A 26,442-nucleotide genomic window follows, 5' to 3' on the forward strand; every position below is an offset into this window, starting at 1 on the left:
AAATAGGTAATATGGGATTTGCTGTAGACCTTGACAGAAAAAATAAATGAGAACATCAATCACAATCTATTTGGGAAATTTTACTGTGGACTGGATGCAAGTTAGGAACAGACTTCCCTAAATCATATATATTCAGACATACATTACAGGCAGCTGGCTCTCTATCTAACATCATGGATAACTTAAATATCAGTGTAAAGTTCTCAGTTTACCACTTTACCTCCACATTGCAGACTGCGGTTTGAATGAAGGTAGGGCAAACTTTCTTGCTTCTCCACCAGAGGAGCATCGTTTCAGCGTATCAGGCTCCGTAAGGTTTGCCAAGCTAAAACGAACAGTTTGATAGATGGCACATGGAGCAGCTTGTTTCTCCTTGTCATCAGATAGTGTAGTGGCACTAGAAATTTCAGCCAAATTGGAATGACTATTCAGCTTTTCTGACCCCCTTCCTGATCTCACACAGATTTCTAACATTTTTACTTCAATCCTAAAACACTTGTTTCTGTCCAGTTATTGCATCTTTTGGCCCTAAATTACTGAGCCTTACACAGTTTTCATTGTTAATAAAATAAGGGATTGTTTTCTAGCTCAGTGTTTATGATTATGAGCAAAAGAACAGATATATAAAATATCAGCTTTTAGCTTAAAACTCATCTGTTATTACTGACTTACACCAGTTGAATTTAATGGCAAGCCTAAGTTTTCACTACATTTTATTGCACAGCTGAGGAAAAGATGAAAGGAGGGCTGTACTGGCTCACTTGACAGATCTCTCACAGCATCTTGAGCATGGTCTTACATTACACACAGAAGGATGCTAGCACAGCTGGAAAACTCCTCCTGCATAGAATTGCAGCATGCAGACACACATGGAGTCTGAAACTTGTTTCCAAAGAGCCTATCAAGACACCATTACACAAAAAGCTCCAATTAAAACACTGGGTTGACCTTAGCCTCAAGAAACATCATTATGTTTCTTGTTGGTTTTATACTTTATGAATTACAGAAGCCTGGAAAGATCGTGCAGCTTAATAGCACATGCCTTTGAACTTTTATTAGTCTGCCTGTATGGAATCAGATTTTAGAGAGGTCAGTACTTGTTCAGCTAAAACTAAATGCTTTATTATCACACACACACACAAGATAAAAAGCAGCACTTACAACCACTTGCTATTTTCTAAAATATCGAATTTTATGTGTTTTTAGAAATTCCTTTTTGTTTATTTGTGCCAAGTGAAGGCAGCAAAGTTTAATGCTACTTTAATTCATTATCTAGTAGAACATTTGGTAGTGAACATTTCCAAAGAAGAGTCTTTCCAGAGAAGAAAAGAGACAGTCTGAGAGCAGGAACAAGGTCACCTGCTAACTGCACACCTTTGCTTTGCAGAGATCTTATTCAGTAATCCAGCGCCACAAAGGCAATTTTCCTACTGATCCAACCCATAGGCAGTCACCAAGATGCTCTTGGTCTTGAGCACCTAGATGTTCTTGCTTGAGATGGTCTTGCTCTTGGAACACCAAGATGTTCTTAGTTCGTTAGTTTGGGGTTTGAGAGTTTCTGTAGACATGATAAAATGCTGTAGAGACAGTGCTTCTTACTCTTCCAGGTATGAAAATGTTTCTTGTCTCAAACAACAGAGTATAGCACGTGGCTAAGGTGGTTTTAGGCTGTGATTGTCATTCCAGGGGTGAAGATGGAGAAGGCAATGTCTGAATGACATTATAGAAACTTAAAAATAGAATTTCAAGATCACAGGTATGAATTTGTGACTGTAGAATACAATTGCTGCACTGGGGAAGGGTTGAGGGAGAAGAAGTAAGGGTCCTAAAATAAGTTTACATACTTTTTAAACTTTTTAACACGCTCTGAAAGCCAGTTCTTGGAAAACCAGTCATGCAATGTCTTTTTGGACAGGCAGAGCAAGAACAATTTCTCTCACTAACCATAGTCTTCCAAGTATTCATTTCTGTTAAAAAGTTCACAAGAAGATTGTTGACTAACTAATCAGTGGCTATGAAAATACAAAAAATATATATATATGTATATAGATAAAAAGATTAATAAAACATCATCTGGATGTTGTATGCAGTTACTCTCTTAATTGCTTTTTCACTTTTGGTGCAGGGACTGGACTATCCCTTTATAACCCAAACTGAGGGCTTTGTCTAAATCTGGCTTAATCTTTCAGAAAACACAACACTCTTACTTGATTTGAACAGGAATGCTTGTGGCAGTAACATGTCTACCAGTAAGATCCAGAGCTTATAGAGCACCAAGAATATTTCAGGTTTTATTCTACAGAGCAACACATAAAACCACATTAAAAAATATAAATAACATCGAGGTGGTATAAATTCATGAAATAAAATTAAATTGATCAGAATTGCTTGTGCCTCCATACTTAAGAGCTGAGTTGTAATCTCCTGAATACTTCCTGCTTCTGTTTTTATGGGATCAATATACAGGAATGGCCCACTTCTTTACCACAGGAAAACTGAATGATTCTTTGGTCTTCTGCATCAGGCAACTAATTTCTGCCTCTAGGAACATGAGCTCACTGAATTTCAGACCAGCACCAGACAAATAAGCCAAACTCCCCGTCTCACAAGAGGATTACTCCTCTTTATACAAGTGCCTGATTTAGCCCATTAGTCAAATTTGCAAGACTACTAAACACTCCCAGCTATGAGTAAAGTCCCCTGAAGTTGTTTTCTAGTTATTCAGTCCTGTACCACACTAACTGCTTTGAATAATGAAGTGCAAGACAACTCAATTACCTCAGCTGAGTGGATAATTTAATTTCAGTGACTTTCCGCCCTGATTTTCCTTCTGTTTAAGGAGCTAAGGCAGTTTGCTTTACACCTCAAGAAATACCCAGAGGCCAGTGACGTGGTCCTGGAAGAAATCCTGTGAGAATGAATCATGGTCTTCAGCACAGGGTAGAGAACTGGGCAAGGGTCTACATGCTGAAGTACAGGGGGAATCCCAAGTATTGAACAACTGCTCATGCAGTCAGAGCTCTCTTCTACATGCTGAGTGAAATAGCATCCTGATGAAAAAAAAAAAAAAAAAAGGCATAACTTATAATGAAAGTATGAAGTGTGTGTCAAAATCCATCCATGCAACTTGAAGGTAGTGCTGACCATCAGAATTATCACATTTTCTAAACTGTGAATATTTGGTTTAACAGTCCTAAAAAGTTACTTTCAGAGTTCAATGTAAATGGACTGTGACTAAAAGTCCCGAGTCTCAGAGGAAATTGATGGTTTTTTTTAACAGTTATTACAGAAAACTTCCCAGCATTTTCATTTACATGGCCAAAATCAGGCATACGCTATCATAGAGGTTTCTATGAACATTTTCGTATAGATCATCGGATAACAGAAATGCTATAGATGAGAATATTTAAAATCCAGACCATACAACTGTGTATTCAAAAAACCCTCCCAAATCTGTTGTACTATACAGGAGTCTAATTCCAGGACTAGAGATCCAAAGCATATGTATTTAATTTGACATTTAAATAAACTCATTCTGCTGGTCTTTTATTTGGATGCAGTAATAAATTATTTCAAAGTACTGCAAGGGTCAATGCTGCAGTATGTACACAATAAAAATAATTTATTATGATCCTGTTTCACAGGTGTCTATAGAATAGTATGCTCAGCAAAAAATAATAATAATAAAAAAAGCTATGGAGAAGCATACAGTTCAACAGAATGACACACCACGGTAATTACTTATGTTCTTCTGGGAATATAGGTTCCAGTACAGGAAGCTCTCTGTTACAATAGCTACGCTTCAGAAAAGTAAAAATAATGTTTATATAAAGAATCAGCAAATTACAAGATTCTGAACTTCAGCAATTACTTTTATCTTCAAATGCAAGAGAGGTAGAACTTATGATTTTACAATGTGAATATGCATATAAACTAATCTTAATATGGTTTGTGTGACATGATGTGTTTGAGTACTTTGACAAACATTATTTTATGATACTTTTCCTCTGTGTGACTATCCAAACTTTTTTTTTTTTTTTTTTGAGGAAACGTGCAAGTTTAGCTTTATTTTGTAGGACTGCAGCTTTGCACAGTACTTTCTGACTCAGCATTACATACCAATTTGTTATCTAAGTTCTAGCTGCAAATCTACCACCAAAAACCTCTTAACACCACTAATCTGTCAACATTTTCTGCCTATCTACATTCCTCAGGGAAATGGCCAGTTGTCTCCTGCCCTGTAAGGTTTTTCTTCCATCTGGAATGCAATACTTCACACAAAGTGCCGTAACAGCACTGGTTTTAGACAGCAGCAGTTCCCCTCCCCAACTAGAAAGCCATCTGCTGCTGGCATCTGCACTGGTGACACACCAGAAAGTTCAGTTCTGAGTTAATGGTGACTACTGGCTACCTAGGAAGGCTGTACTGTCAGCAGACCACACCTCTCAGATATTTTAAAGCTTTAATGTTTTTAATGTCTGAAACCTGTAAAAGTGCTGAGCTTATTTAAATTTCACGCTATTTATTTTTCAAAACTTTTCATAATGAAGTGATTTCTTCAGTCTTGGCTCTCATGAAAAGAAGATTTTCAAAATGTATTTGCATGAAATTAAAGGGTCTTACAAAACTAAACATCTCTTGCATTATTTATTGCATGCCACGTCTGGATTTTCCTAGCCAAAAGGTTTAATTTGAATCAAAGAGAAATGTTTTGCCTGTGGATTCTGAGAAGTTAATTTGTCTGAGGAACATCTATTAAATTTGTAGACACCAGAGGGCCCCATAACATTGAGGGCCCCATGATGAACAGTTTTCGATTCCCCAGTGGAGAACTAAACTGTAGAGTGTGCACTTTGAAGCTATGGCTGGTTAAGTCTTAGAAGGAAAACTGCCTTGAATTTTACCAATTCATTTATATACATAAAATAACCAACCCAGACCTGAAGTCCTTTGAACTGGATTGTGGTGGTTTTACTTGGGTGGGCAGTCGAGCTCTCTCACTCCCCCTCCTCAAAGGGAAGGGGGAGAAAACACGATGCAAAGGGCTCAAGGGTTGAGATAAGGATGGGGAGATTACTCAACAATTATCGTGACGGGCAAAACAGACTCAGAGTAGGGAGACTGTAAGATTTACCAATTACTTACAAGCTAGAGAAGTGAGAAATGAAAGAAACCAAAAACACCTCCCCCCCATCCACCCTCTTCCACTTCCTCCCCCCAAGCGGCACAGGAGAACGGGGGAATGGGGGCTATGGTCAGTCTACAGCGCTTCATCTCTGCCCCTCCTTCTCGGTCACTCTCGTCCCCTACTCCAACGTGGGGTCCCTCCCATGGGATGCTGTCCTTCCCGAACCGAGCCTGCGGGGGCTGCCCACAGGCAGCAGCTCTTCAAGAACTAACTGCTCCAGATATGGGTCCATACCATTGGGTCCATCCGTCAGGAGAAAACTGCTCCAACCTGGGTCCTCCACGGGTGGCAGCTCCTCCCACACCCCCTGTTCCTGCGTGGGCTCCTCTCCACGGGCTACAGGTCTGGCCTGGAATCTGCTCCGGCACGGGTCCTCCACAGGCCGCAGCCTCTGTCAGTGCAGGTCCACCTGCTCCACCATGGTCTCCTCCACGGGCTGCAGCGTGGAGATCTGCTCCGTGTGGGACCCATGGGCTGCAGGGGGACAGCCTGCTCCACCGGGGGCCTCTCCACAGGCCGCAGTGGACTTCTGCTCCGGTGCCTGGAGCACCTCTCCCCCTCCTTCATCATTGACCTTGGCGCCTGCAAGGCTGTTTCTCACTCCTTTCTCTCTCCCAGCTGCTGTTCTGCAGCAGTTTTTTTTTTTTCCCTGTCTTAAATATGCTGTCACAGAGGCACAAACAATATCGCTTATTGGCCCGGCTCTGGCCAGCAGCAGGCCCTTTATCTAACATGGGGGCAGCTTCTGGATTCGCGCAGAAGCCAGCCCTATGCCCCCCCCGCTGCCAAAACCTTGCCACGTAAACCCACTACATGGATATATACTTTGCAGTCAGTCAACTGTACTTCACAAATCATAAAACAATTTGAGTTGGAAGGAACATTAAAGATCATGTAATTCCATCCTGATGCCAAAGGTCAGGGATACCTCCCACTAGATCAGGTTGCTCAAATCCAAGTTCAGAAATTTTCTGGCTGTTAGTAGTTACCTGATGCTTGTGGTTTTTGTGTTTTCATGTTTCTCCTGAACCAGGTATTGGCATAGAAGGGAGAATGAAGTTTTGAGGTGTTACAGAGCAGCCCAGCTCTACAGGGCCCTTGTATCAGCCACATGCAAACGAAACTCTCAGAGCCCTATGTGCATATTAAAGTGGGCTATGATTTTCAGTGACTTTGCTGATGTTTCTTGAGGCTTTATTGTCAGCCCTAAGTGAGACACATTTGAGCCATTTCAAGGCAACTTCTTACAGGGCCCAAAATCCATTTGGATGGCCTCTGCCTTTTGGTCGCTCCATTCTGAACAAAACGCAGGGTAGTCCAACTATTTTCTTCCATTGTAAATAGAAAACCATTAGTAGCAGAGCTAAATTCACTGCGTGAATATGTAGGACTTTGGGAAGAAAACAGTGACCTGTAGCTTGATATGAACTCATTTGCAATCTTCAGTATGACTTTGGAACATATTCTTAGGGATACATTATACAGTATATATATTTGTAAAAAAAACAAACAAAAAACTTGGCTTCCCCCGCTTCGGAACTCCAAACAGGAATAGAAACTGGGGACCTCAGTTAAGCAGCTAGAATCCAACATAGAAGTTGTTCTGATTTGATGACCACAGAAGCAGAGATGGGTCTAAAGTGTGTCGAGAAAATGTAAAGGCTGAAAAGACTGGCACACAAGTGCTTTTTATTTCAAGTAGAGCTCCAAAGAATAAAACCCAGAGGTGTACCTGAAACTAATCAGGCACATTGCCTGGTAGAAAAGGATTAGGAGGGGCTCCTTCTGCTCAAATAGTATTTTACTAAAACAAGGGTTGTAGATCTTGAACTCCAAACAAAGCAATAGACTAGATGCAGCTATTTATGTCTTTATAATACCCTGATATTGAAACTATGATTTACGTGGTGGTAGAGCAAAAACATAAGCCTTCTGAAAAATATGCAGTTTTCCCTCCCCCCCCAGTAAAAAGCGTGTGCATGTAAAAAGGTGCAATATGTTTATTTCAAATAAGTACTCAAAGACAGACTGGTAACACATGGTTAACACTGCTCCAAGTTATCTTTCCCACACAAAAAGTAATACAAGCTGAAGATTAGACTTGCCCTTTGGCAATATAAACATCGCAGAAAGTATGTATTCCAGTAGGAGGTATTTTGTTACATTTTGATTATTAGCTCACTTCATGCCATGTGTCATCCTTAGTTATAACAGGAATGACTACAAAGTTGGAGACTGCAATTATTTGCACAAGTGAGACCATGCTCATACTATTTTTTAATAATGTAAAACCAAACCAAGCCTACCCACATGTAACAGGTGAACCACCCTTAGATTAAGCTGTTTAAGGTTTCAAAAGTAAAAGGATTATTTTTTCCTTTTTCAGAGCCAGTGTCTCGTCTCACTCTTTTCATTTTGAACCATAAAATTTGGTGTATTACATGAGATTAACAGATCACAAAGATGAAGCCATCCACTTCATTTTCTCTGAAGTCATTGCTAAAAAAGCTAGATGCTGAGATCCAAAAGTCTCAGTGTTTAAAGTACTACTAAGAAACCTGTAAACAGTTCAAAAAGTGTTGAGGGTTGACCCCAGCCAGTAGCCAAGCGCCCACACAGCCACTCAATCACTCCCTTCTGGGACAGCAGAGAATAAGAGCAAATCAAGAAAACTCATGGGTTGAGAAAAAGACAGTTTAATAAATGAAAGAAGGGGGGGGGGGGGAGGGGTAGAGAAACAACACACACAAAAAGAAACAAACAAAAAAAAACAATAGATGCAATGGCAATCACTCACCACCTCCCAAAGGCAGACTAATACCCAGCCAGTCTCCAAGCAATCCCCCCGCCACGCTCTTCCTCTACCTACAGTTTTTATTACTGAGCATGATGTTACGTGGCACAGAACATCCCTTCGGTCAGTTCAAGTTAGCTGTCCAAGCCATGTTCCCCTCCCAGCCGTTCACCCACTGCCAGCCCACTTGCTGAGAGGGACAGAGTGGGGAAAAGAAAAAGCCCTGACCCTGTGCAAGCAGGGCTCAGCAACTGCCCAAAGCCTGCCGTGCCATCAGCATCATTTCAGCCACAAATCCAAACACAGCAACATATAGACTGCTGTGAAGACAGTGAACTCCACCCCAGCCAGACTCAGTAAAGAAAGAAACCCCAAGAATTTCACTATTAATCTGCATGAGATATTGCATCATAGCTAACTATCTGGAAGCCCAAAATCAAATGCAAGTCATCTACTGCAAAATGCTTTCAGAGTGTGAAACTGTCAATTTTATCAAACATGAAAACACTCCCCTACAGTCAATACTATCCTTAACATTTGCAGTAGTGACTTTGACCAGTGCATTTATAAAATAAATGTGATAAGGCTGTCCCCAAACATACAACTTTGTATGTAAGATTGTGGGACTTGTGTACACAGTATTAAAATTGATTTTTTCCTCCTACAGTTTGCATATTGTTATTTACTGTTTACTCCCAGCAGGTTGTAAGCAGTATTGTACAGTAGAGATGCATAAATAAAACCATAAATAAACAAAGCTAACAAGGTGCTCAGAAAGGTAGCTCAATAACTTTGCCACTGCATATAAAAACTCATTATTAGTTTATGATGCTTGCTTATTGTATTCTTGCTTATTCCAGGAAAAAAAAAAAAGATAACATAAGCATCAGAAGCTGTGATTTCCGTGCACCTCCTCATAAGTAAACATCTTGGGAATGGAGAGAAGTAAGAGTCTGTGGAAGTCAGCAGTGTCTCCTCACAGAACCTGAGAGTTCCTCGGCATTCATAGGTTCATTAAACCTGAAATATCTCAAACAATGCTACTCCCAGAGACAGTAGTTTTATTCATCTACCATGAAACTCATTTCTGTTAAGGATTAAGCACCACAGATGTTTAACCCACTAAGAGCCTTCAGGAGCTGAGTATAAACAGTGCTCAGCTTTCTGGCACTTTCAGATGTTAAAAGGCAAATGTAGGCCCTCATTAGCTCTTTGGAAAACTACTCTTCACCTCCCAAAAGGTAATACAGGAGAGCCAGTAATAAAATCTCCATAAACAAAACAACAAAGGCCACTGCAGACTAAGACTGTCCACAAAATTGGCCTCTAGCACTGAGAAGTATTTAATGATTCAGTTTTACGGATAAAGGCCACTCCTGCAGAGCAGCGAGGCTCTGCCTGTGCAGGTCAGGACTCATGGCCCAGTGTCGCCATGATGGGAGTTGCTTTGGGGCCCATCCCAGTGGAAAGCATCCGTGCAGCAACTCATGTACTACTTCTGCCCACACAGCAAGAGCTTTCTAGGAAAACTGAGCTTACCTGTAGTCACGTCTGAACATATACTATGCAAAATTGTCTCCCCCAGCTTTTAGAAGCAGTATCACTAAGGCACAACAAGAGTGTGACTAAGGACATGACTTTCCATGTCCAACTTAACCCAAGCCAAGGAGGCTCCACATCCAAGTAAGCTGAAGCCACGTTAAGGAATATAGGGCACAATGAACAGTGAAAACTGCAGCTGTCAAACTGAACAGGGCTAGAGATTTCTTTCTCTAATACGTGCAGGTCACACAAATTTGTGTTCTGGAATACTGCTGAACGTAAAAAACAGTACAAATTTAAAAAAAACAGTAGTTTTGAGGTATTAGAAATGTTATAGCATGTGCACAGCTCTATCGCTTATCACAGGCCTTGATGCAGATGTGCCTGAAAAAGCAGAATTGCTCAGGCTGTGCCCTAGGTAGACATTTCTTGAATAGGCTTCACTCCCTTGAAAGTGAGCAGCAGCAGCAGCAGCTCCAGCTTCCCTTCCTCTCTCCTGCCTTTCCCCACAGCAGGTCAGGCTAGCAGCAAACAGGGATATTCTCTATTCCACAGTGCAAGCAAGCTCACCTCTAAATATATCTAAGTAGAAGTTCTTAAACTGCAAAATAAATACAGTTCTTACTGTACATTTTGCTGCATAGTTTACAGTATGCCTAATATTTGACATGGCACACGTAGTGTTATTTAACCTGTTTTTCCCTTCAGTGTAGCAGATACAAGAGGCCCATTTGAACAATATTAGGATCTCCCCAAAAGGTAACAAATAAGATTACTTTCTGGGCTTTTTACTCCCTGTCATAACAAAATAGTGATCATCTTGTCTGCTCTTCAGAAGCGGACCTTTTGATACACTAGGTGCTCCTTTGTTACACGCTGTTGCTGATTTTGCTTTAGAGAGAGGTTTCTTGGCTGCTGGCACCAAGCTTCCATTCACTTGCAAGTTTCTGGCTGAAGGCTGACTTTTTGTGGAAGGCTGTGCTGGGTTTTTGGTCACTGCCACTTTGGCTGAAGTTTGAGGAAGCCGTACAACAGACAGGGGAGTGCGTTCAGGAGGTTTGGATGAAGTGGATACAATCTCAGGGGTTTTACTGATATCTTGGGTCTGTAGACACTCTGTGGCTGGCTTCTTATTGACAGCTGATGGTACATTTTTGCTTGTAGATACAAGTGTAGGTGGGGGGTTTGACACTTTACTAACTGCCAGGGAAGGTGCAGAAGCTGAGTGCTTTAGTACTGAAGCAGTCTTCAGGTTCTTTGCCAGGACAGAAGCTGTTTGTGGAGCTTTCTGAGGTTTCTGAGACCCAGTTCCTGAAGCCTGAGTTGTATTTTCAGGTGGTTTTGCAAGGAGCTGCTGAGAATGTGAAAATTTGGCAACAGCACGCAGATTTGTAACGGGTGGCCGAGCTGACCTCGGAGCAACAGAATTAATTTTGGTTTTAGTGACAGGTACAGGTTTGCATTTAGAGGGGACACGCTTCTGTTTTGAAGCCATTGTTTCAATTGTTGCAGGCAACTGAGACAACTGTTTTTTAGAGGATGAGACAGAGTGCGTTCCTGGTGCTGGGGAGCCTTGGGCCAGGGCAAATCTCACCTTTGGAGCATCAGGGGACCGAATACGTTTGCGTAACGTTTCAGAGTGAACGAGAGCTGTTCTTGATCCCGCAGATGAAGAGCTTTTGCTTGCAGGCTGTGCAGGAGCAGGAGCTGGTGAGTTGCATGCAGGAGACTCCAGTTTCTTTGAGGTGCCCATTAATGGTTTTAAAGGAGACTGTGAGCCCGTTGCTGAAGACCCATGTAGTTTGGGCCTGGCTGACAACAACTTGGCAGCAGAGGATGGGTGCACTGGCACTTTTGGTGATGCCAGGGCAGGGGACTGAGGACGTTTAGATAAAGCTTTCTTCACAGTTGCCCCATGAACAGCCTTTACTGCTGGAACAGGAGTAGGGGGTTTTGATGGTTGCTTTTGAAACATATTGACAGCTGACATTGGGTTCATGACAGGAGGTTCCTGAATTCTGGCTGATGAGCTGGGAACACTGTCACTGGTGACGCCTTTCTGAAACGCCAGGATTTTCTGCTCCAGAGTTGCAAATTGAAGCACTCGGCAGGGATCGTATTTAAGCAGAAAACCTTGAAGAGTGTCCCAGCCTCCACCAACACGTACCATCACATGCTTGCCGTGTAGCATCTGAGAATGGAGGAAGAGGGGGGTGGGAACAGGAGAAGAACATGAGAAATCTTGTTTTATGCAGCTCTAAGTCTTCTTCATACATTATAATTTATTGAAATTAACCAAAAATAGGACCTCTTTTCTTACAGGGAAAGATTTTAAGAAATTATGTAGCAAATAAAGTTTGTTTCCCAATTCTTCTACTAGTTTCTCCTGACACATAATGATTCTCTGCAGGAAGTAATGAAAAAATATATACAAGAATGCATTTCAACCATTCCGTCAGCATTTTTGTTTAGTACACAGAGTTTTGGATACAGGTTTTGTTCAAATTATCAACGTCCTCATAACTTTTTAAGCCCATTAATTCCAGAAGAGAATGCTCACCTAGCTGCAAATTATAAATCCAAGTGTCCGGATTTCAAACAAGCACTTTTCTCAGGATATTCTACTGCATTATCCTTATTTATACTGCAAATTGTTACTGAAATTTTAGAAACTCAGAAAAGCATTAACTTGCTTAGTTTAGTGTGGTTGTAACTGCAAAATCAATGGTTGTAAGATCTAGTTAGCTAGACCTGTTTTGAATAGGGGATTGGATCATGTGGAATCCCAATCTAAATCATTCTGTAATTTTAAAACAATTCCAAAAAACAAAAAGCGTATTTAAGTTATAAGTATTTTTTACCCATTTAGAATATAAATTGCAGTACTGAGAAACCACTTACTCGTATGAAAAGTATTTTATCTCCCAGTCTATAACGTCCTTCAGATAAGTATTCAATTGAAAATCGATGGGAACAACTGCAAGGAGGATCTTCTGCTATATGTTTAACCTAGTTATTAAAATTGAAACCTGTTAGTATTTTGACAAATGCAGGTTTAATAGATGAAATAATCAGTACCTCTTGTTGTATTAAATATTATCACCCCAGAATCTAAGAAAACACTAGAATTCTCTTCCCTCACTAGAGAATCTCAGCTACATCAAGCTTCAAAATGGAGAACAAAAGATTAAAAGAAATAAAGAGTACATGCAGACAAATATTTTGGAGTTGTCCAACTCCAATTTTCATGATTTCTTTAATTTAAACATATTTCTATTTTCCTTTTAAAGATTTGTTCATAGTAGCATCAAATTCCAACCATAACCGTTTGAAGACATGGTTATGGTCTCAAGAAAGTGAAATACCAGTGCCTGGATCTCTCCTGTGAGTAAATTGGTGTTCAGCAGAACCAAATCCATTGCTACACCTTGCCCAGAGGCACTTCAGCATTCTCCCTCACTTTTTCGAAGAATTTGGTAAGTTAATCTTCTATGTAACACCCAAGAAGCAAATGACTGATGAAAGGAGAAAGGTAGTCCCCAGAAAAGTCCAGAGTTAGAGGAGGTGGGGAAAGGAGAAAAGGGAGAGGGGAAAAGTTTTATTTAAAGTGTTTGTTGAAGCATTTCAAAGCCTACTTTAACATTTGATGAAGTTCATATACAGTCATAGAATACCGATGCACAACAACAATTGAATGAGAGGCTAATTCCTATACTCAAAGCAGCAGTGAAAGAAAGGGAGAATCAAAGTAAGTTATATGCACCGAGGCACTACCTCCAAAACAAAAAACAAACAACAACAAAAAAGCCAACAAAATTGTTTAAAAGAGGTGCATCGCTTCTGTTTTCTACTTAAGGCTCACATATATTAGATGAAAAACTAAGTCTGATTACTGAGCCAGATCACACAAGTACTAGGCTAAGAGTTTGACTTAAAGACCTTTTCACAATAAATAAGTACTTACTGCCTCATGTAGTTCCCCATGGTGACAACATGACTTTGCTGTGCTAACAGGTGATGCTGGTCCAGAGGTCATTAGCAATGTTTCTTCTAGCTCAATTTCCTTCTCCAGTTTTACTAGCACAGGAGGTTCAACTCCATACCTCAACACAATTAAGTAGAAAGTTTAAGTAATAATATAAAGAAAACAAAGAAGTGATGATGACAAGCAAGAAAAATTCTGAGTAGCTAGACTAAGAGGGAGCAGAACTACTATTCAGAGGAATAATTGTTTTGATAATCAAAAGCAAAGAAGCAGCTCCAAGTTTCTGGTGGAAGTCCTCTCAAAGGTGGTCCTAGAGCTACCAGGGAAGGCAATAATAATATCGCAAAACCTGCACAACTTAGGTCACGACCAATTTAAACAAACTATCTTAAAGCTTCCTGCTCTGTGCCAAAAAGAAACTGGCATTCTAAATTTAGTGAATAATAGAGTTGATTCATATTTAAAGCTTACATAAAGCTACCAAAAAGCTTAAAAAAATAAAGACCTTAAGAGAGTATTTACTGCTCACAAAATTCTTCCATGATGTACACATACCTATCAGCTGATGGTAGCATTTAAAAACAGCTATAAAAACCTATATAAAATAAACCTCCACAAAAAAACATATAAAAATAAATGGATCAGCACCTCTTCATGAAAAGAATGAAATAAATATTTGAGAAAAATATTCATATTGTACAGTAGTCCTAGAAATACTACTCATTACTTTCTGCACATAATTAACATCTACTGCATTGCACTTAATGACCAAGAATTGCCTTAACTTTTACTTAATAGAATATATTCTTCAGTTTCTGGTTAAGAGGATGTATGGATCACATACCTGGATACAATGCGTCCAATTTCCAACAAACAGAGATACACTTGTCTTGGATCCTTGTGCAAAACTAAAATTGAATTAAAAATAAAAGGGAATTTACTGTGGGAAGGCCTCTGCAATGAGGTACAGAAAATAAAGAATAGATTATTACAACTCAGTCATAATTCCACCTAGAGGCATGCTATGTTAGTCCACTGAGCCAATCTGACATGTACTGTATCATGGATAAAGCACTAAAATGCTTTTCAACTGTAATTTTCTTGTCCATAAAACGTCTAAATTCATCCTGGCACTCCTGAAATTACATTCTTCTTTATCTCCTAAGAGAAATGTGCTGTAGGTGTTTCTTTGCTCTTCCTTCTAGACATGAACTGGAAAGCAAGAGAGCTGAAGAGCTTTTCTTTCCCCATCCTTAAATACATTATAGCAGTCTTATAGATAAAGAGCATAAAACACTGAAAAATAAGAAAATATATTGTCTGTTAATATATGTGCATACAAAGATACGCGCCACGCACTCTATGGGTGAACAGCCACGGGAGAACTCAACACAAGAGGTCTAGCTGACCAGCGGATGCCTATGCACAGCCAGTCAGCCTTAGTGGTTTAAATCACTGACTGTGAAGAATAGTCCAGGTGATTGTCACCATTTCAGCAACGTATCTTTTTTTTCTTATTGCTTTAAAAATTCAGGATCTGTCCACATTGCAGATTCACTCAGTTGCACTAGAAGATACCACTTTGCCAGTGGAAGCTCTACCTCATACTACACGCTCCTTTCACCCTCCCTGCTTATCAGTCCCCACTCTACCCACTCAAAGGTTTTCTTCAGAATTTGGAATCTTGGTGAGTCTGTACTCTGAGAAAGAGGGCCAAACCCCTTGTAAGGGGTGAGGATGAATTTGGTTTAAGAGCAAACACTCGGACTTGAATATCAGGTACTGGCAGTGATCACAGCAAACCAGCAACACGAGCTCAGATACGCTTATTAGCAGAGTTTTGCACTAGGCTTTGCTTTTCCAGGGCTGTACCTAGACGAGCTGCTCTGCACACCCCTCTTTTCAGAACAGCTCTAACAGTTTCATGCACTTGACTGTGTAGGCCCACTAAATCATGAGCTCCTGAATTTTGAATCATGAATCTGGATGAATCATGAAGCTGAAGAAAGATGGAAGGGTAGAGTGATAGCCAAATGGTATGTAGATGACCATGGTAGCCAGTCAGGGTTTTCTTGACAACTTTGGAATGAAAAGATTCAATTATTTTTACTACCACACTACAGAATGGAAAAGGCAGAAGGAAATCAATGTCTGATTTGTTTTTGGTTTCTTGCACCTTCCATCTTTAGGTGTACAAACAGGAAAAAGAGAAAAGAACAGAGAAAGAAAAGAGTTTTAAATCTCACACAAGTAATTACTTCCTCCCCTGCCTCCACTTAAGCCTCAAAACTGAGATGCTGTCAACATTTTCTAAGTAGTCCATAAGAAGTTGTTTGAATGCTCTAGAAAACAAGGCAACCCCGTACTTTCTTAGCCAACTAGGAACGCTGCCTAATAATTCAGAAACCAAAGGCTGGGAGAAAGGTCATTCAACTCCCATCAATACAAATGGGCATTGTTTTTTCCCCACCATATCAAATATAAGAAATAGCAAAAACTGTATATATAATTTTATATAGTGTACCATTTATATAAACAAGTCTGACTTCCTTCATGCTGTGCAGTAACAATATTCAGTAGAAACTGAAAATTCACTCTGAAGAGAAACTTAATGATCCAGCTCCTTATTTACAGATGAAATTAGTATCTTTTGGACGTTCAATTTGATATTTAAAATTACTTCACTTTAAATAAGTCTGAAATGTTTCCTAAAGTGTAACAAGAGAATGAAGTCAGATGTTCTTGCTTACATTTGTTAGTCTACTTATTAAAAGATCTGATTATGAAGGGTAAATCTACAATAGAAAGTTGACCCAAAAATAATCCAAAAAGTACTGGAAGTAATTTCATCTTCTTTTCTTTAAGTGGTTCTGTCAGCTCTAAGAAATGGTGTAAACAACAACAAAAAAACACTCTTAGCAGAAACCAAGATATTGGACTTGATGTCAAAGGCATCCCATGATGGCTACTTGCTCTGATATCTCAGGAGCAATTTATTTCCTCCATGGCCATCCCTGCTTTTCAGGAGTTGCTGCTACATGCATCTGGCAGGAAAGGAGAAATATCAAATTGTCTTTCCCCTATTTCATTCATAAAGAATGGCTTGAAAGTTTGATGGACAACATCAATGGAAAGAATGTGTCATCAAGGAGGCTGCAAGTCTGCTCATTTCAACTGCCAAAAAGGCTCACAGGCGATATTTATGCCACAAAGCAAGTTTGTGTCATGAGTTACAATCAGACTTCAAAACACTTCTTGACTATGAGCAAAAGCCACAGCATTAGGAAATCCTGTCTGCTTATCTCAGGGAGGCTAAACAGGTTTTATTAACCCATCCAGTAAAGGAACTAAGATGTTTAGGCAATGAAATTCATACAAGCTGAAATTAAAAGAAAAAAAAACACAGAATGCTAGAACTAATTTTCTTATACCCCAGTTCTCCTACTCATCTGTATTTCATGGCTCTGAAAAAAGAAACACTCCCTAGTTAAATGAGAATTAGACAGATGCAAATAAGGATGTTTTCTCAACCGCTTTAAAAATGAGTGATGCAGCAGAGAAGACATAGGTAGTCCAACTAGCAAGAACTTAAAAGAAAAGCAGTTAGTCAAAGCAGCACCTCCCACTCAAATAACATTAAATGATACAAAGACTTCAAGAAAATCTAGTAAATATCGTAACACATTCATTTGATTACTGAAAATTAAGACTTTTTGCAGTTTTTTTGCTGTTGGTTGAGAAGATATTTTGCCTTTTTTTTAAAGTAGTTGGCTCACCAAAGAAAAGTTTATATTAATTCCTTTTCATTGACATAATGAAATGTTCTTCTACCAACTATTATTTGCCATACAATGGAAGCACATTCTCTTAATTAGCAGTCAAAAAATTTTATTCCATCTGTAAGTATCTGTCTAGTAGCTGTTACAAGTGACAGGCTGTGTGCTCGAGCAGGCATACACACAGTTGGTAATATTTATTTTTATAACTATCTTGTTAGACAGGAAAATAAAAATGGCTTAGAGTTATGTCAAGTAGGTCCTGAAGTAAATGTTAATTACCAACAGACTGTTGTCACTTCAGGCCCAACGCCCCGATGTAGTTACCAAATTTAGCAGTCATGAATGCATTATTCTGAGTACTTTCTGCAATAAGAACGAGCTCTAATACCAAATAAAGGATCTTATTGTGAGTTGACTCCATGGCCCTATGATCTTCCAGCACAGGGAAAGCATAGGGAGAGGGGAAGGGAAGGAACACCACAACTCCTCTTTTCTCAGTTGGCCTTTTTACTGAAGAAAAACATGAGAGTTTGCTGCCCAGCTCTCACTCCCCTCTTCCTCCCACATGGCACTTTTAGAAGGCTGGAAAAGCATCATTCATGTTAAAGCAGTTACTGAACTGATCTTTCAAGGCTTTTACATAAATACTGCCTTAAAATAAATAAAATCATTAATAGCTTACACCAGACAGACCCAGTCATGACAAAGACTATATAGACTTCACAAGACTATATGCAACAGTTCTCCTGGACCAGGTAGCTATCCACATACAGATCAAAACAAGTCTTACAAAAAGGTACATTTACCTAAACCTTCGGATTCAAAGAGGTAAGTTTCATCAACTCCAATGGCCCTACACCAGTTAAGAAAGTTGGCTGTATTATCTCTGGCAAAAAAAGATCCTGATGGAGCATCCTTCTTACATGGAACTTTTCTCATTGGAAAATTCTGACAAGGGAAGAAAACAAAGTACATTGGACACATCAACATTACCAACAAATTTCAAAGCATATTTTTCAAAGGAAAATAAGCCCTAAATTCAGAGTACAGAAACAGTGGCTGATAATTATTTGGGGTTCAGGAAAGACACCATGTATTCTGTTAAAAAAGGTACTCTAATGTAGAAGACATTCAGCCTTATCTATGATAACAGTAACTGAATGAACAAACCATAGCTCTGCAACCCCTCCCAAAACTGCCCATACAGTTGGCTTTCCCATTTCCCAGATATAAGTCTTCCTGTCGCTTTCAGAGGGCTAGACAATGATTCCCTCCTCCCAGGCTCTGTTCATACCAGTAGAATGAGCACAGACAGAGAACCCCAAGCCAGCTAAACTCCCTGACTTGGAGCACGAGACTTGACAGCATTTGGCTGCCCAGTTGCAACATTTTAAAGTCCAGTCTAGAAAGCAGAAGAAATCAGATCAATCAGCAAGGGACAGTTTATTTTTATTGGACAAAGGTACAGAAGTTAGGCATCTTGCCCTCCTTAAAAAAAAACAACTAAGGATTCACAGCATTCATACAGCTCTTGTATAAATACCATTTGGCATCCTAAGACTGTTGTCTTGTTCCCTCCCCATTAATAATAATTCTAGCATTGGTCATCATATTGCTTACTGGTAAATATCTATTGTTTAAGACTTGAAGTTTGTAAAAATAAGCACTAATGCCCTCATACAGATAAAACACTAAAATCTAAACACACCCGAAAAAATGGTTTGGATGAGAAATGGTTCCCCCTCATCAGTGGAAATGCTATCTATCAAGGAACACTAGCTGGTGATCTACTGTTTGACAAATCCAAGCAATGTTGTAACTATACTGAGTACCTGTACTTGAACATGCACTGTGCATGTACATGGTATTATACTCCAAAGTGACAGAGCACTATTTTTCATTTTATAAACACAGAATCATATATTGCAAGTTGCTTGAGAGTCACATTTCAGCTCAGCCTTGGTTCCTAACAAAAACACTGAAGCCCATTTCCAAGCACATCTCAGTTTGGACACTTTCATGGCTAACCTATATAGAATTTACCCACGAGTTTCTGGAATAAAACATACCACCAAGAGTCAATGGGTATCTTGTTACCAACACACACTGCTGTTATCAAAGGAGAAAGCAGAGTCCAGTCTTAGACTGGATGTTCCTCTGGCAAGACTTCCCCTGAAATCAAACTAAAAACCTAGTAAGGACCTTAGGATTCGATTAAAAAAAGTGACTTATTTATTGCATAGAACCAGTTTAACATCTATAAAGCCACGCTGCTGTTGGTGTCTGGATACACAGCATACAGAACACCATGTTGGGAAATCCCACCTGCTTTCCTTTTACTACTTCTTAAATCAAAGAGCTTATATATGAATTAAAAAAAAAATAACTCACCCTTAAGTTATTTGAGCTACAACATTTTTTAATTGTGTTTTGAAGAACACCAACCAATTGGCAGAGTAGTACTCCATTATCAAGTTCTTCTAGCAGTTGTTCTGCTGTGACTTCTATTCCTAAAAAAGAAGGCCAACATTGGAGTTACTCCACAGAAGATAAAGAATTTTCATACAAGCTTACAGGCAACTCAAACAGTGTTTGAGTGTTAAAAACTTCCCTTAAACTAGGGTCCATAAAGGAAGAGATGTTTGGTGATCACCACTAAGCACTATTATTGCTTAGGCTCATTTAACACAGGTTGACGAACTTGAATAGTTCTTCCCATCTATGGGCCAGACCACAAAGAAATTGCCACTGAAGTAATAAAATAATGAAAGCATTTACAAGGGAATTTCTGAAATGTTATTTTTAAAGAAAGACTTGTTACTCCTGCCCATCTATATGGTACAGCTATCCCCCCATACAAAAAAAAAGTAATTTAACAGACTGAAAACTAGTAGAAATATCTAAGTAAACTAAAATCTAATATTCACTTAATTAGACTAGCAAGATTCAGAAATATAAATTAGAAGGATTAATCATCTTGCCTTTAGGAGTTGGAAGCTAATAAAATCTGAAACCAGAACATGCATTTTAATGCAATTCTCCTAACCATTCAGGTTCAAATGCACCAAGCCTTAATAGCATAATGGATATTAAGTGTCAAGTGTTCAGCTGGATATTGGAATGTGCTTTGAAATTTATTGGACAGTGATTTATTTTTAACCTCACCCAGCAAGCCAGACAGCCAGATTGACAGATCTTCTTGCATAGGCACCAAAGTTGCTTCATGTCGCACAGATATCCACTGGTCATACAGGCACACATCTGCCAAGCCTGGGCCATGTCTGGGGGTCAGAGGACTTCGGGGACTTAAGGGAAGGTCATCTCCAAACCACACCTGTGGGAGATTTCAGTAAGCTCAAGACAGTGAGTTGTAATATTTGCAGTCAGATGATGAAATCTCAGTTCTGAATTATGCTAAATAGTTATTATTCAAAGAGTAAGTTTTAATTTCCCTTCAGACAGACACACCAAACCAACACAACAGTAATCAAGAATGCTGCAGCTCTCATTAGTAACTCCTGTATTAAAAGCACCACTACATTCATTCTCTTGGCTTCACAGTTACTTTTATGAGGCTATAAACAAATATTCTTTGGCTTTACAAAGACATACTTTACTGCATATGAAATAAAAAAAAAAAACCATGCATAACATTTGTGCTGGTTTTTTCCCTCTTCAGCACATGTTAAGTAATACTGTCTGTAGTTTAACATAAAACTTACTGCAAACTACTGATTTATCTGGTCAAACTTTTCTGATGCATTTGTATTTAAATCATTAAACTGCTGATGTTAAAAGAGGGAATATTCCTATGTAAGAACACACACACTTGAATGTAAATCCTTAGCATTTCTCTTAAGGAGTGCGTATTTTCAGACTGATAGGTACCTTCTCATTTCAAGAAAAGGACCGCATAGAAATGTCATGTATAGAATTCACAAGGAGGAAGAGTCCTTCCCATATTCTTGGCTACTTTCCTTTAGTTTGGGAAGTATGTGTGTCCAAAATATTTTTAAGTGATTAACTAAAATGTAGGGTTTTAAAAAACACCTCTTAATTATCAAGAAAGTTTTTAAATAATCTCATCCTTTAACTTAGAAACCTTCTTAGGCAATAGTACTTAGGAAAAGAAAGTATCACGTACCTGATTACAACACTGGGTTAACCATCTTGCCCCACTAGTCCATTTGTAAAAAGGGAATACTTTTTTTTTTTTTTTTTTTTTAAAGTCCGGAGATTACTCCGGGATTTCTAGCATTTCATCTGCTTCAGGGTAGAAGAGTTTGCGTAAACAAGTATTATACAGAACTTGAACGTTGCAAAAGGCATTTACCTGAACGGCATTCTGCATGGTCACCTGCATTTACATTAGCTTCTCCCCCTGGGGAAAGAAGAGAATTTTTAATACAGTCATTCCTGCTTTCTGAAAGGTCCCAATAAAAACTCACCAGGCAAAATAAGAGCATGTCTAATCAGGAATGGAGGGAGGAAAGAAGGAAGTATCTTGGCAGTTAAGGTTTTGATCCAGTGTTCAGGCTATTTCAGCTCTCTGCCCTTGAATAAAGTAGTAATTATTACAGCACAAAGTAGCAACGAACTTCATGTGCGTAAATAATACTCAAAGAGTTGCATTGTTTTAAAGAGCTGTAAGGCATTTACTTTGCCAAAGAGAAATATTAATACTCAAACCATTCTTGACTTAATAGTTCTGGCATTTACTCTCTCCTTCTAACCTATCAGAAGTATATCTTGTACATGCACTCAGACACACATATGCATCCTGAATTTACTTTAAATAGTTCAAAGATTATGAATAATCTTAAAAGGAGAAAAACATTTTGAAGAATAAAATTTCTTCTTGCATAGATACATGAGAGAAATCAATGTTTTTATTGGTTTCTATATGGATTTTCACTTAGATTTCCAGGCAGCTACCATAAACCTAAGTTTTCAACAGAATGTTGCAAGTTACTGCAACAATATGGTTATCAGGACAATACCCTTGCAAAGCAATCCTTAAGGAAAGGTTTAGAGGCAACCTGGTCAACACCTCCTCTCCTGCAACCAACACAGTATTTTCCAGCAATATTTTCAATAATAGAAAAACCCAGTACAAGCTCTGTGCTGGGCTGGGGATCAGGAAGTCTCTCCATATAGGCTCCAGGTTTACAGATATGCAGCATTACCAAGTTAGCTGTATAAGCACATACTGGAAGGAATTTCCTCAGCATAATTCTCCACAGTGGTTGTGGAGAGCATTACCTACAAACATACCCACGCAAGTCTTTAAGCCAGTTAAAAACAATTTTCTTGCTACATTACTTAAGAGTTGTAGTAAAGCTTCACCTTAGGCTGAAAAACAGACTGCAGACAGTCAACAGCAGTTGTAACTCACGTAATTTCCTTTAAAAATTACTAACTCAACGTTACTGCCTCAAACACTTAAGTGTTATACATAGATGGCATACTTCTCACCTTCTCCATCAGCTTCACAACATAGCCTTGGTTAGACATGAGACCCAACACAGAGGACCTAATGCTCCTAAAAATCCCCTTCCTCCTTACTAGAAAGCAGAGAGGTGTTGCTGGTTTTCCCCTCGCACTACCTTGAGCCTCATGCATCACATAGGACCACGCATATCAGAAATTTCAAACAACTTACCTCTACGATAGGCAACTGAGCAACTGCTTTGTCTTTGGACTACAGGCACTTCCTTGTATCAGGACTCAAAGATACTCAGTGGTATCTTTCCCTCTCCTTTACTTTTATTTCTAGGGAATTAAAAACAACAACAAAAAAAGAAAGACGTCCTCCCCTTGATGTTATTTTTCCTTCTATGAATGAACAAGGGAAGGACGGGGTATATACCAAGCATTACTAATGAGCAAGTTATGCTTCCCACAGCTCCGTCCAGGGGAATACATTTTCCTTTAGCATAAGAAAGCTATTGTCCCAAGAGAGTCGCAGTAAGAGCCTCCATTGATTAAAAAAATAAATAAAACAACAGCAGAAGAGCCAGTAGAGAAGTTGGTCTCATTAAAATAAGGAGCTCCACATAGGCTAACAAGAGCTCTAGCATGCTAACTGCCAAGAGGAGAACAAAAGGCAGCCTAATTCACAAGGAGTGCTCAAAACACGAACAAAGCGAAATATTCACACGACAGCTATCATAAGAATGTTCAGCATCTGCAGTTTTGTAGAATGCCTAACAAAAATCCAGTCTTAAAAAAATATGGAGATTGAGGAAAGTTGTGGCACTTGAACTTCAAGGGCCTGTTCTTCTAAAACAAGTTATTTTGTAAGCCCGTATGCCTCAGGGCTCTTTAGAAAGTCAGATGGCTTCGCTTATTATTGGGGCAACTGAATCGCTTTTAACAAAAAAAAACTCTGATGAGACAGACTATCCTGAGTGGATTTTGAGCTGAAAGCTTGATTTAGCTTAAGTGTTATCCATTCTCATAACCCCAAACAGTCCGGTTCTCAGACTGCAAGGAGTGCTGATCAACACAGACTCAGCACTGACAGGGAGAGGCATGGCATGAGAAGTCCCAGAAATCTCCCATCTTCAAGCAGCCAACATGCAAAGGTGCAGAATATGTTATGGCAAGGAAAACATTGCAGGAATAGGTAGTCATAATCAAATCTGATTTCTTCTAAAACCAGTAGGGTTCCCTGCATCAAAAAGTTGTACGCAACTGATGAGGCAAGTATTTGATACCGAATTCAGACAGCTCCAGCTAGAACTGTATCAGTTTCTATGCACATCAGTTTTTTACAACTCACCTTCATTCAACAGGCATTTAGCGCGCAGGTGTCACAGCTGTTAAAGAGAAGGTCCCAGAATGAAAAGATACCATGTCATTTGGCCATGTCTGGCCATGCCATTCCCATTTCCAGGTCAGCTGGTACCCCTGTGGTGCCTAGAGGCACCCCTTTAAACTGGGGAAGCAGGAGAAACTTGCAAGTGCTTCCCGTCCAGGGGCCAACAGCTCCAAGCTTGGCAAATGTAGAAATTCCTGACCACCAGCACCACCCCCAGAAAACACCTCATCTCCTCTGGCCCTTCTGCTGCCAACAGGCTCCAAGGGATGGGAGGAGAGGAAAAACACTGCTTAGTAGTACCTGATGGCAGGGCCGATACTGCAACACTGATTTATTGCAAGATGGCTGGTCAGCCCCAAATTATATATTGGGGAAGGCAGGAGCCGCCTTCAGCTGCCTGATTGCCAAGCCTCAAGTAAAGGACTGGAGATGTGGACCAACATTAGCAAAGAAAGGAGGAAATATCCACGGACACAGGGCATAGGTACAGGCATTTCTCAGGAAACGGGGTGCAGACACCCTGGACAGCTTCACAAGACCATACTGCCCGCTTCTGCTCCCTGGAGTGCTGCCCACCACTTTGCCCCCAGGCAACCTGAGCAACAGCACCAAAGCCTAATACTAAAGCACTTCACGCCAATACCTCAGGATGCTAAGCACATGCTCTTAGATACTACCCAAGATAGCCTGCTTAGTATCACTCGTATCAGGTTTTACAGATGGGGCCCAACCAGCAAGACATGCTACACTAATTACAAGCTGCTCTTTAGCAGATGAGCCACATCCAAATCCCATTTTATTAGATGGCACAGATTACAAGGAAACAAAAAAATCCACAACTCTGCAGCTATGTAAAACATAGATGAAGCAGCCACTGATCTAGCTTACGTGGAACCTGAAGGGATTCACAGACTCATTAAAAAAAAAAACACAGCCTTGGATAGGTAGTTTTACATCTTCACCCTTTGTTTAGGATATATCACACATCATCTTCTATTCCATCAACATCCCAAGGTAGTCACAACAGACTAACCCAGAGCAGCTGGAAACTGTGGATTTGTCTTGACAGCACCTACTGAAACCCACATTTTAAAATGCTCTGAAATGAAAGAAGCTGTCAAATCAGGATCTGTTGAAAGATATCCCCAGGATATCCAAAATTTTTTTTTGTGCACATATCCCAACATGCAGAAGAAGAGAGGTTAGCCCAACAGGAGACATCCTCGGAGCGCTACTCTGTCACTACAGCAATTACAGAGCCCTTTTGCCACATGGCTGAGTCAGCAGGAGCTCTGCTTCCCTGGGGAGGCCTCAGAGGCACGAAGGAGAAGGAACCAGACAGGTCAGTCCGCGACGAAGGGCTCGGAGGTGGCAGCCCTCTCCTTCCATCGAGGCGCGCTGACGGAGCTCCCCGGGGGCTGCCTTTCCGCACCCCTCAACGAGGGCAGGCACAGCGTGCACCCACTCTCCTCTTGCAAAGGGGGAAGCGCCCGCGGGGCTCAGGAAACCCACCTGAGCTCAGGAACAAGGGTTTCACCACAACAGCTGCCATCTCCGCAGATGTGCAGCCGGCTCCTCCACCCCAAGAGCATCCAGTCTGCTTTCACCCCGCCACCTGCTTGCAGCGAGCCAGGTCGGCTGAGCAGGGTGATGGAAACGATCTCACTGCTCTCCCTCCCTGCCTTTTCCGCAGGAGCCTCACGGAGAGGAGCATCGCTTGACGCCCAGCGAGCAGCCTGCTGGCCGGCCGGCATCAGGAGGAAAATCCTGGGGCTTCAACAGGAAACCCTGCATCACTCCCAAAGACCCACGCGTGCGTTTACCACTACAAACGATAAATGTGATAAATGACCAGCCGTGCCTTGTAGCTCCTAAACACACCCACGCACTCTCCCCATGTCTCTACGTGACACCGCGCCAAAGGTGACACGCAGCATCCCTGAAATACACCCAGCTTTCGCTTCCCCCAAGCGCAACACGGCAGCCCCGGGCACCCGGGAGGCCACCCTGCAGGCTGCGGGGCCACAGCTGCCCCCGGCCCCCGGCAGCGCTTGGCCACGCGTGGCGGCCGCCCCCCCCCCCCCCTCCGAGAGACCCCCCGGGACTCACCGGGACCCGCCGGCAGCCGCCGCAGCACCGCGCTCCGCTCCCCCGCCCCGCCCCGCCCCGCGCCGGCTGCTCGGTTCGAAAGAGCCAATCAGCGCCCGAGGGGCGGGGCCTGGATGGGGCGGGGGCGGGGCTTGTCGGGGCGGGGCCGTGAGGGGCGGGGCCGGGTGTGTGTGGGGAGGGGGTGTGGGTGCCCCCCCCCGCCATTTTGTGGCTTTGTCGTTG

General features: G+C 40.8%; 1 protein-coding gene across 4 annotated transcripts; it reads right to left on the reverse strand.

Moving 5' to 3' along the window:
• Nucleotides 1-7,170: 7,170 nt before the first annotated feature.
• Nucleotides 7,171-26,277, reverse strand: GAS2L3 (growth arrest specific 2 like 3). 4 transcript variants are annotated; one of them, XM_083847987.1, is made up of 9 exons: nucleotides 26,221-26,277; nucleotides 21,622-21,669; nucleotides 20,454-20,622; nucleotides 19,680-19,798; nucleotides 18,095-18,236; nucleotides 14,354-14,417; nucleotides 13,489-13,627; nucleotides 12,426-12,533; nucleotides 7,171-11,715 (listed from the first exon to the last, which is right to left on the reverse strand). In XM_083847987.1, the coding sequence occupies exons 2-9, from the start codon at nucleotides 21,649-21,651 to the stop codon at nucleotides 10,297-10,299; spliced, it is 2,190 nt and encodes a 729-aa protein (XP_083704113.1). In that variant the 5' UTR covers nucleotides 21,652-21,669; nucleotides 26,221-26,277; the 3' UTR covers nucleotides 7,171-10,296. The 4 variants fall into 4 exon arrangements, with proteins under 4 accessions (XP_083704113.1, XP_083704114.1, XP_083704112.1 ...); XM_083847988.1 differs by lacking the exon at nucleotides 26,221-26,277 and adding an exon at nucleotides 25,624-26,195; XM_083847986.1 differs by lacking the exon at nucleotides 26,221-26,277 and adding an exon at nucleotides 22,951-26,195.
• Nucleotides 26,278-26,442: the final 165 nt, after the last annotated feature.

The sequence above is a fragment of the Anser anser genome (genome assembly GCF_964211835.1).
Source record: "Anser anser genome assembly, chromosome: 1".
Lineage (NCBI taxonomy): Eukaryota > Metazoa > Chordata > Aves > Anseriformes > Anatidae > Anser > Anser anser.

Coding starts and splice junctions, on each gene's coding strand:
- GAS2L3 (XM_083847987.1), bottom strand. CDS start 21,651: ATGCAGGTGACCATGCAGAATGCCGTTCAG. Junction 19,799..20,453: donor CTGGCTGTCTGGCTTGCTGG/GTGAGGTTAAAA, acceptor CTTCTTTTTTAG/GAATAGAAGTCACAGCAGAA. Junction 18,237..19,679: donor GTAGCTCAAATAACTTAAGG/GTGAGTTATTTT, acceptor TTCCCTTGTCAG/AATTTTCCAATGAGAAAAGT.